Source organism: Pyrus communis, chromosome 11 (genome assembly GCF_041283825.1).
Source record: "Pyrus communis isolate YQ-2024b chromosome 11, ASM4128382v1, whole genome shotgun sequence".
Classification (NCBI taxonomy): domain Eukaryota; kingdom Viridiplantae; phylum Streptophyta; class Magnoliopsida; order Rosales; family Rosaceae; genus Pyrus; species Pyrus communis.
In genome coordinates this window covers 11,905,617-11,917,252 of record NC_142575.1, presented here as the reverse complement: position 1 = coordinate 11,917,252, position 11,636 = coordinate 11,905,617, and the positions used below count along the sequence as shown (strand labels likewise).

General features: G+C 38.6%; 1 protein-coding gene across 1 annotated transcript; it reads left to right on the top strand.

Annotated features, from left to right (window-relative positions):
• Window positions 1-207: 207 nt before the first annotated feature.
• Window positions 208-1,162, top strand: LOC137741360 (agamous-like MADS-box protein AGL61). Its single transcript, XM_068481082.2, has one exon. The coding sequence runs from the start codon at window positions 330-332 to the stop codon at window positions 885-887; it is 558 nt and encodes a 185-aa protein (XP_068337183.2). The 5' UTR covers window positions 208-329; the 3' UTR covers window positions 888-1,162.
• Window positions 1,163-11,636: the final 10,474 nt, after the last annotated feature.

The window sequence follows — 11,636 nt, the reverse complement described above, 5'->3', positions numbered from 1 at the left end:
AGACAAATTTAAGAAGGAGCCTTAAATATCGATGTACTTAAAAAAAAAAAAAAAAAGAAGGAGAAACATTGATTTGACACGTGGCAAAATCCCATTTAAATGTTTTCCTATCGTCGTTGGGATGAGGGATGCCGTGTTAACTTGGGAAACAATTAATCTATAAAAAAAAGGGCAACCTGGAAACCCTAACCCTTCAAATATAAATACAAAACCGCGTCTTCTTTTTTGGGTACCCACAACTCCCCTCCACCAATTTAGAAGAAGATTCAGAGGAAGAAGACGACGTATATACATATATATATATATGTGCAGATTATATACGAATCATCATGGGGAAGAACAGGATCGACATCAAGAAAATAACCAACAAGAACTACCTCAAGGCCACATTCTCAAAGCGGCGCAAGGGTTTGTTCCGAAAGGCCACTGATCTTTGCTGCTTGACTGGCGCCACCCTTGCCGTTATTGCCTTTTCGCCCGGTAACAATCCTTTCCTCTTCGGCCACCCCTCTGCAGAATCTGTCATTGATCGATTTCTTGGTGAACGAGCGAGGTGTGCATCCGATGATGGCGGAGAGGAGGTTCTTGGGTCAGCTAGTGCCGGCAATGAGCACCAAGATTTGGAATCGAGTCGAGAGGAAGTGAAAGAAGGTTCCGATGTTATGGACGAGGAGAAGGGGAGTTTGTGGTGGGAGAAGCCGATTGAAGAAGGATTGGAACTGCCGGAGCTTAAAAAGTACAAGTCTTTGTTAGAACGTTTGAGGGAGAATGCGGCTATTAAGTTGGATGAGATGAATAGGAGAGAACTTTGTACCAAGGATTATTTGGGTTTGAATTTCGATATTGGTTCGAGCTCTTCTACTCCTGCCGACGAAAGAGATGTATGAGAGTAATGGCTCTGTTGACAATTTTGGGTTTTAGTTTTAGTGGCAGTGATGGTGGCGGTGCCACCTTCAGCCGGAGGAATCACGGGTCCAGAGAGCGGTGGGCAACCGCCGGCCTTCCTGGAGCGGAGCCTCATTGTCTAAACGGAGTGTGATTTTTTTGTTTGTTTTAGTTTTGAATAATTAGGGAACCTGTAGCTTGTTTTAATGCATTTGTGACTTTTTCTTGAATCTTTCTTTCTTGCAATATTTTTGTACATCAATCTAAATTTCCAGAATTCTGGCTGTCTCGGTAATTTTGTTGTTCATCCAATTAATTACAAGTGCTGAACTAATGTACAATTCTCTGTGCTGGACGTTTGATCTTTCTCAAATTTCGAGCATGACGTCCAATCAATTGGCCAGTAATTACTAATGATTGGGCATGAAATTGCTGTGAAGTTCTGTCAATTGAATTCATCTGCAAGAGGTTTTAGGAACGCTAACATCAGATGCAGACTTAAAAGTTTAGCCAGAGCCATTTTTGGTCTTTGGACTTGGGTTCATGGCTAGGTATCACTGGCATTCACTAGTCTTGTGGTAGGTGGTGTTGACGAGAGAATCTCTCATGTAACCAAGACAAACGCTCTGCTTATTCGTGTCGACCCAATATGGTCGCTGTTGTTTGCTTCTTTTTGACCCATATATTTTGTGTAGGAAAAGACATGTTAGTGTTACATATTTGTTGGTGCCTCGAGTGCGTTTTAAGAAAAGAGAGGTTTGAGTTTTAAGATTGGTATAAAAGTTTAAATTTTGGATAATTTTGTCTTTACATGTCCATATGGATTTGGTTTTCTTTTTTCTAGTTGACAAGGATTTTTTTTATGCATTCCAACATCCTAGTGAATAGTGTTGAGTGTTAGGCTTCTACTTATGCGTTTTGGGTTCAAAACTCCTAAATTATTGTAATAATTTCAAACTCTCCCTCCCTAATCATAGTAAAATCTAAAAAAAAAAAAAAAAAGATTTCTAATTCCTTAATTCTATTAAGGTTTGCTGCCTACTAGCTTAGAGTTGTAAATACTGAAGAAATTATATTTATGTATTTTTCGATCCAAACGGTTTTCAATCATCCTATCCCGTTTCCTGCTGCATCACTTTAGGTTTGGCTGGCATGGATTGACATGGGAATGGCTTGCAGTATTGGACTGGACTGGATTCATGTCCGTTGTTTGGTACTCACTAAGCCAGTAGGAGCGAACTGGCTTTGGTTAATTTTTTTTTTAAATAATTAAACTTAAAAAAAAAAATTAAATAGGAGATCGTTGGAATTTTCTGAAAAATGAGAGAAAACGCCATAATTGAAGAGTTTCATATTGTTGAGAGAGAGATGAGTTGGACTTTGTGACTAGCAATTTCACAGCTTGCTTCAACAGAGAAGAAGAAGGTCGGCAAGTCGACGGGATTCATAACCCGTGTGTCGAGTCGGGATTGAAATCCCTTGAATTCTGGACTCGTGTCCACGATGGGTAATCAATCAATCGGAGATACAGTTTACACTCACCAAACAAACGTCGAGATTAATATTCATTCTAATTGTCCGTATCTTGTCCCTAACAAGCACACCAAACGGGCCGCGAGAGCGAGATTGGCTATGTGCAGTCAGTCGACCGATTTGGTCATGTCATGTAACTTATGGGCGTTTTGTTGGCACTTGTGCCGGTGTGCGACCGTCCTCACCAAGCTTTTCTTGGGCCTTTAGCCTTTAGGAGTGGGTTTGGGCTCATTGGGTGGTGTTAGATTGTACTGTTAGAAGCATCGGCGTGAGATATCACACATTAGTATATCCAGGGTATTAAATAAACCAGTTTAAGAAGTAATAATTATTCTAATTAATTTTGGAAATAATTTTTTTGTTATTTTTTCTTAAATTTTGGTTAAGAGCTATTTAGAGAGCCCATTCAAAATGCTCACTGCACTGCACCAGTAGTTACAAAAATACAGCATGCTTAGTTCACTAAATAGAGGAAAGCGAGTTGAAGAGCGAACTGTAAACATGTAAATTTTATTGCATACAAATGATACATCACAAAGTTCCATGTGGCAAATGACCCATCACAAATGGAAAAGTCATCAATGGCATGTGGCACAAATCAAGCAAAGGAAGTGTAAAACATTCCCAAAATTCGGCAAAAAGGGAGAAAATCCCCCTTAAAATCGGTAAGGGGCCCAAAATCTCTCAAAACCGAAAAGAAAGTCAAAGCATCTTCACAAAATAAGCAAGAATTGAAGATTGCTCACAAATAGGCAACAAGGCCTATAAATTTCGGCCAATACGAGGAAGGTGGTTGAAATTAAGATACAAAACATGCCTAAATTCTCCCATGGACGAATCAAGACACAAATCAAGGCCAAATCCATCCAAAGGCATGGCTTTGGAAGTCTATAAATACAAGGACCCAAGACACACAAAGGGGTTGAAAATTACACATTAAGAAGAACCTCTACACAAATATTTGAAGACTAATACGCTACCAAAGTTCTCTTCGAAGAACACACAACCAAAGCCGAAGCTTTCTATTGACCAAACCCGAAGCACTCCCTTGAAGAATCAACTAGCACTCGTGCCGATTCCTTCAAGACTTTGTTGCAAGCTCAAAACTTGTAACACATTTGTGTTAAGATCAAGTCGCCAAGACCCTTGAATCAACTAAATCTTACATCAACATCACCCTTTGCTGCAACTTTGAGGTGAAAACCATCCAAGCATCGTTTCAAGCCCAAAACTTGAGGTAATCATTCAATCATTCTTCTGAGATCAAGTCATCGCGACCCTTGGATTAAGAACCTACACATCTACATCAAAATTGAAGACTGAATCAGAGGAATATTGTAAACAGAGATTGTAACCCTACAAATTCAAATCAATACAAATCTAGTTTGTACACATGTTCTCGTTTCATTCGTTACAGAATTTTCGTGTTTACAAATTTGCCACGCCCGGTGGGACTTCTCTACCTCTCATCCCTGTCTTCAAATTCACAAGAAGCACAAATGGCATCAAGAAATGATCAAGCTGTTCCTGCAACCAACGTGAAGAACAAAATCATCCTTGCCATAAATAGTGGCACTTTGGGTATTATAACCCGAAGCAAGGCAAGAGCTCTCTCTACCGTGCCTTCCACCCCTACATCAACTCTGTTGAATAAGCAAGAGAACCCGAGGCACGAGCCCGTGATCACCCTAGCCTCGTTAAGGGCGCCAAAGGAAGAAAGCCCGAGAAGGTACTCCGAGTCGTTAACTTCCGATGCCGACTCAAGCATCAGTTTGTATCCCATAGCCATGCAAGTCATGACCACTGGTGCAACTTCAATCAAAGAGTAGCTGGCACAAATGAGCGAAGCGATCGTAAGGCTGACAAGGACCGTGGAGGAAAATGACTTGCAGATTGCTACACTCGTCAACCGTTTGGAGGCACATCATAACGAGAAAGCTGACCCGAAGGTTGATCCACCAAAGGAGGAAACTGACGAAAAGGAGGAGCCTTTGATGGACAAAGCTGAGGAGAAGCTGAATATGGACTGAGCTACCATGCTTATGGGATATCTCTCTATCCAACGACTGCAAGAGATGATCACAAGCACCATTAAGGTGCAGTACGAAGAAAGCTCACATGACTTCGTGCTGTACTCAAAGCTATACTCCAAGAAGATTGACACCTTGAGGATGCCAATAGGTTATCAGTCGCCAAAATTCATGCAATTTAATGAAAAGGGCAATCGCAAAGCCATTGTCACACCTCGATCTCAACATACGTCCAGGATCGACACATGATGTCATCAAATAACCATATATCTAACATACTAGCCTCAAGGATATGTACCAAGCACATCCTATGCCTTGAATTGTGTAGTAATTTTTTGTACATTTTATGGCCGCATCTAACCTCCCATTAGACTGCCTACGTACACTTAGTAGGGATTAAACCATTCGTAGTTTGTCATTTTACTACGCTTAAACATCCATCACATAAATCGCTATGTCTCAACAATATTTCACAATGCATACCATGCGATATGTCAAAGAACCAATGACAAAGCACAATATTCTTCTCAAGCCATATTGATCAACTAAAATAATCATAATAATAACATCCATATCCAAAGTCATTTTGCAATCCCGTCAATTAATCAATTCATGAATAAAAAAATGCATGATCTTAGCATTTATTTACGTTAATCAATCAATGCGATAACTTATCATTTCACGAATTTAACTAAGGAACTCTATATAATTCCCTACTTGGATTATGAGTAATAAGTATGGTAATTCTAATTTATATTCACAACGTCTATTAGGGATAATTCCCATTCACTCGAATTTAGGGTTCTAGACTAACCTTATGAAAATGAGCAAGAGCAAGGATTCCAGACCACTCAACGAAATCCAACAATCTTAGGTTCCGAACCACTGAACGTAACTAAAATACCAAGCTGTTTCTCGCAATCACCTCATACCTGTCATATCTACAATCATGCCTACATCAAGGAGATGGCACACTGGGCAAATCAGACACTCGAATAAGCTACGAAGTTCAGGTGAGTGACAATAATACAAGTATGTGATATCCAATAAAAACAGGTCATCGATCACAATCTATAAACATCAAATATAGAATCATGCTTTATGAAATCATAATCATGTCGCTGAAAACTCCGAAGGAGTCACCTAAACATCTAACGACTTCTCTAATTCAAACCATAAGATTCCCAAAAAACCATCGTTCATATGTACGTTAAAAACTAGGGTTAGATGGACGCAATTCGGCCGAAACCTACATAAGCAACCAAATAGAAAGTGGCCCCCATAGCGGATTAACCAAGCAGAGCCACCCCTGAGTAACCATGTAGGTAGTGACCCCCCATCGCGAATTAACCAAGTAAAGTCGCTCCCACGAATCTGTTAGGCAGTGATCACCCATCGTGGATTAACCAAGCTTGATCACCCCTAAGTATGTATGGCCATAAGGATCACCCATCCTGGATTAACCAAGCACGATCCATAAATAATATGGTCCTCCATTGCAGATTAACCAAGCAGGACCACTAGTGACCCCCCATCGCAGATTAACCAAACAGGGTCAAGATAATCAAGTAGGCAGTGACCGCCCATCGTGGACTAACCAAGCAGAGTCACACCTACGGAACTGTTAGGCAGTGATCACCCATCACGGATTAACTAAGCATGATCACTCCTAAGTATACATGACCATAAGGATCGCCCATCGCGGATTAACCAAGCGCGATCCTTAAATAATATGGTCCCCCATCGTGGATTAACCAAGCAGGACCATCCATGTACCACTGCTACATGGTGCATACTCGGTTTCACCTAACCTTGCGACACTAAGGTAACGGTCCCCTACTAGCCCTCGCATTTCTCAACATTTCAAATGTATATTTATAACACAATTCATAAACATTTCAATATGCACTTCAACTCACCTTTTCCCAAATATTTCCAATCCATGAATCAAATCAAATTTAATAAAAATAGATCAATGACCAATTATAAAATCACATTTTAACAAAAAACACATTTATAAAACCAAGTCATATCCACAAAGGATACTAATATAAGAAAACAGGGTAATAACCATATCACATATATTAAAGTCACTCACCAAGACAAGTTCGCAAAGCCTCACTGAGTCTGTAGTAATACTAATTTTAGTAAGTTAAAATGGTTCAATACCTATTGACCAAAAGTCAACTTCCGATCAACGGTAGGGTCCACATCTTTACGTAATTTGATCCGGAAGATCCACACATCGGATTTTGGATCCGTAATCTTCTAAAATTCACATTATTCCTCTAGAACAACATACTAAAATTTCATAGCGATCCGACAGTTGGATCGTCGATTCATATTTTGATCAAGTAATGTGTCATAATGAAATTAGGTTCAAACGATCAAACCACGTCATAGGAATATCAAATAGAAATTCAGGACATCTAATTGAACTGAGAAAGGCATTGCCAGCCCACTGGCCAAAGTGCCGCCGCCAGTGCGGTCGGCCGCCTCGACTCATCGGAAAATTCAACAATTTTAAAAAATTACCAAATTTTATAGGCAAGTATATCTCAGTGAGGGGAGCAATTTTCATACCTTTGGCCAAGTCCAATTTGGTTAGGAAGTGTCCCAATTTCATCCAAATCCACAGGAAACCTTAGAAATGGGTGTTTGTCGATTCATCGCCAAAATGAACTTCAACGCCATATCCAATGCTTGGACCTTGCTCCAAGGGTTGATAGGAGTCTATTGGTGGTGGTGATAGACGGTAATCATTGTTGGAATCACCACAAAATGAGAAAACTTGCCGAAAAACCCTCGGCACTTTGTTGCTACGACCTTGAAAAATGGAAATCTAACACTATATAGATGTAGGACTCATCAAGAGCTTGACATAGACACCAAGATCACCCCAAACGGAAGTCAGATGAATGAGATATGGCTGGGTAAAAAATGGGGGTTTGCGGGTCAAAAATGACCCATTTCAGGTTTCTCATCTACCTTCCTTTCTCATCCCTTCCATTGGTCACTCCTCCCCTCTTTTTTTCTCATGCGACTTTATCTTCTTCTCTCTCCCGCTGCCATCTGGCAGCATCTAGTCCCTTCTTTTTTTTTCTTTTTTTGAAAAAAAAGAAATTATACCAAAACGTCTCTAATTTCTTGTTATAGCTCCATTTCACGAACAGTTTGCGCCTATGCGTTTTTAAGATTGAGCTATATCCAAAGATATAAATTGTGACCTCGAAACGCCTACGAGTTTTAAATAAATAATTTCCAAACTTCACTTTTCGTAACTAGTTTAATAAAAAATCTAAATTCAAACTAATTAAAATATATTCTCGAAAAATAATATAAAATCTCAATAATACGAATACGTAGATTATAATAGTGAAATCCAGGCCCTCTACTCATGGCACCAACCCAATTTTTTTGGGCTATGTTTTCTCGATCCAATGTTAGTATTTTAGCATTATTTAGCTTCCACAATCGACCCCTTTTGGTCCTGATCTATTGAATTAATTAAAGTGACTTGCAGTCCATTAATCTTATAATGAATCCAAAATTATTGACTTGAAGATCACTTTTGGACATTAACAATTCAATAATTTATTTTTATACTTTGAACCGTTGACATACTTTCGTAGTAACGAAGCTCTCACACTTGAGTTCCCAAAGAATTTGAATTCCACTATACTTAAATCAGCATATTGCATTTTATGTTTCTTGCAAGAACCTCTCTTTTATGAACTAATTGTTCATAAAACTAAATTGAACCTGAAGTTTCATATTTAGTGCGTTTGAAACCCGAAATTTTCATTCAAAATTTACCACATGAAACCTGTAGTTTTGATGCATAAATTATACCAATACATGTCTATTAGAACCCAAATATTCTATGGTATATGTTTATGGATCACCATATGACTAATCACGTTTTTTGTACCCACCATTTTAGGGACATGTTGAACTTAAACAAGCTCGATTTCACCGCTCTGGAAGTCTTTGGAAGAAACTACCTGAAGTGGGTTCATGACGTGAAGCTCAATCTCACTGCAAAGGGTATCAGAGCCATCATCGAGGCACCTCTCGAAGACAAACATGTCGATGAAGCTCAGAAAGCTACTACAATAATCTTCATCTGAAGACACATCCATGATGCTCTACAGACCGAGTACCTTGCTGAGGAGGACCCACACACCATCTGGCTTGCTTTGGTCGATCGTTTCGATCACCAGAAAGACATATACTTGCCTGAAGTAAGGCACAATTGGCAGCATCTTCGCTTCCAAGACTTTAAGTCAATGAATGAATACAACTCTGAAGTTTGTAGAATTTGATCACTGCTGAAGTTCTGTAAAGTGGAACTAACCAAATTAGATTTCCATGAGAAGACCTATTCGACCTTCTATACTACCAATATTGTCCTGCAGCAACAATATAGGGCATATAAATTCACCAAGTTTTCAGATTTGATCTCTGTGATACTTCTCGCTGAAAAGCAGAACCAGCTTTTGATGAAGAATCATCAAACTCGACCGACTGGCTTGAACGCCACATCTGAAGCACATGCGACACATTCTAGTAGCCACAAACGACGAAAGAACCATCGTGGCCGTGGTAATGGGAGGCAAGCCCACCCAAGGGAGGAAATGTGACCCAACAGCATCCACCCTTTGCCCTTAAGGCCCTGAACTTTAAGAACAAGGGCAAAGCTCTTGTTTAATCGGCTTCCATTGAATTGGATATGTGTTATCGCTGTGGATCAAAGGATCATTGGTCACGCGTATGCTGAGCTAACCCCGAGGCTATTGCCAAGTTTCATTCTTGTAATACCCTGAAAATTTAAAATATGTGGAGTAAATCAAGAATAAATAGATTTATGGTTATGAAAATTTGATTTGAGAAATTTTAGAATTTTGTTTCCAGGATTTATTATAATTTACGTCGAAAACTTTTGATAAGTGGAAAAGACGAAAATGCCCCTAATTGACTAAACGTAATTTTACGAGGATGTATTTTATCCTCATATGTTTTATCGTATTTTTTGACATACTTGGATATAGGATGATTGCACGAGCGTGTAGGCAAAAACCGTTTGACAAACGAAGTTATAACGAATGAATTAGAAATGAACGAAAGTAGGGGCAAAATAGTAATTTTCCATGAATCTGGAAGGCTCCAAATTTGGCTGGAGGTGTGTTTTAGTGGAAATATGCCACATGAAGGGCTTTGAGAGGGAGGGAGAGTAGGCCAATTGGGAAGGGAATAAATGAGGGAAATGAGGAAATGAGAAAAAGGAGAAAAGGGATGGGGACTTTAACCCAAATTGGTTCGAACCCTGCAGCTTTCCCTATTCTCTTTCTCACTCTACTTTGCCATCCCTCTCTCTCGCCGTTATCTATCGCTCGGACTCACCGTTTCCGACTTCCCCTGTTTGGTTTTTGGAGAAGATAGTAAAACAGTAGGAGCAAGAAGTTATGAGTGGGTTAGATTTGGATAGTAAATTGGTAAGGCTACAATTCTCCAATTCACATTCCCTTCATCTGTGTTTGTTAATTAGTTTGAATTTTATTGGGTATCTTGGTTATACTTTATACCGAAATCATAAGTGTTTTAATTCCTTAATCCTTGTACCAGTTCTGAATTGGAATTAGATTTTTTTTTCCAAGAAGATCCTTAGAGAAAGACCAACTGGCATGAATTATTGCTTGCCTTATTTCTAGCATAGTAATTCTGACGAAGGAGATAAGAATGAATAATTTTGTAATGCATATGATCGAATTATCTCCCTGGGAAATGCAATGCTTCACATTGTCAAAGTTTATCTTCTCTCCTAAATTCTTCTTAATATTAAATTTTGAATCTTAGTCCATTTAATTAGGTACAGGAAGCTCCATACTTTCTAGCAAAATATTTTGTCAACTTTCTAACTTGATATTATGCGCTTGTTTTTGTATATTTGGAAAGATCTATGCTCATTGATAAACGAAGGGTTGTGTAGTTGAGTGTGCTTACATTTGAGAGTTAGAGTCTCAAACTTGGATTATGGTGCCGATAAACATTGTTGAGTTTATTTCAAACAATGGAGCTGAATCAAACATCATAATTGCGTGGTAATGATGTTGTGATTACTAAGTGCAAGCATTGAGTTGTATGGCTTTAGCGTCACTACGAAGGATATCCAAAAAAGAAAACATTGGGTTCTTCATAAAAATTCAGGACATCTAAAAGTTGGTGAACTACGAAAGGCTTGATCCCACTCAAGGGTACGTTAGCAGTCTAACAGGGGTTAGATGCAGCCTTAAATAATAGAGATTAATCTTTTGTTGGGAATTTGATTTAAGAAAAGAAATTTGGTGATTAATTTGAAAATTTAATCTTATGTTTTTGGTAAGTAAATTTTGGTTATATATTTTGTGAGTGATTAAGAAATTTAAATAATGAATTTTGATTAATGGTAGTTAAATAAACAAGATTTTAATTTGGCCTATCACCGAAATTATTTTCCGAAATAAATTTTCAGGGCATTTCAATTCCCCTTGTGAGTCTAACTTTGCACATGTGGATCATCCGGAAGATGCTACTATATTAATGGAGATATCGGATTTTCAAGAGGTATAAGCTCTTATGGACGAATAAATTAGACATATTTCTAGGGTGTTTACCCTTGATGGCCGAACCCACTAGGAGTGGTCGGCCCCTCTCCCCTATTTTTCTAGGTTTATGATTTAATTTTGAACAATTTTTCTAAGTTTTTGGAATAATTTTTTTGGCTTTGGTTTGTTTTGAATTATGGATTGTTATTTGATGGATATTATTTCTCGAATTGCTTAATTGAATGAGTGGACTTTTATTTATGCATGTGACCAATTCAATCAATTTATTTCTAGGTATGTCTAGTGGGGAAGTTAGTTGTCTACTTGATAGTGCTACCACGCACACCATCTTGCGTGAGCGACACTATTTTACTAACTAAATACCCATGAAAGCACCTCTGACAATTCTTTCAGGCCTATCCAACCTGATTGAAGGATACGAAAAGGCATGTATCATGTTGTCTAATGGTATAGTCTTAACCATTAAAGAGGCACTTTATTTTCCACGTTTCGGAAGAACGGTGCTGAGTTTTAGAGATATTCGAGAGAATCAATATCATATTGAAACCACTGAAGATAATGGTTCTGGATTTCTTTGTATCAC

What these genes read in the sequence shown, in the direction of transcription:
- LOC137741360 (XM_068481082.2), top strand. Translation starts at nt 330, where the DNA reads ATGGGGAAGAACAGGATCGACATCAAGAAAATAACCAACAAGAACTAC.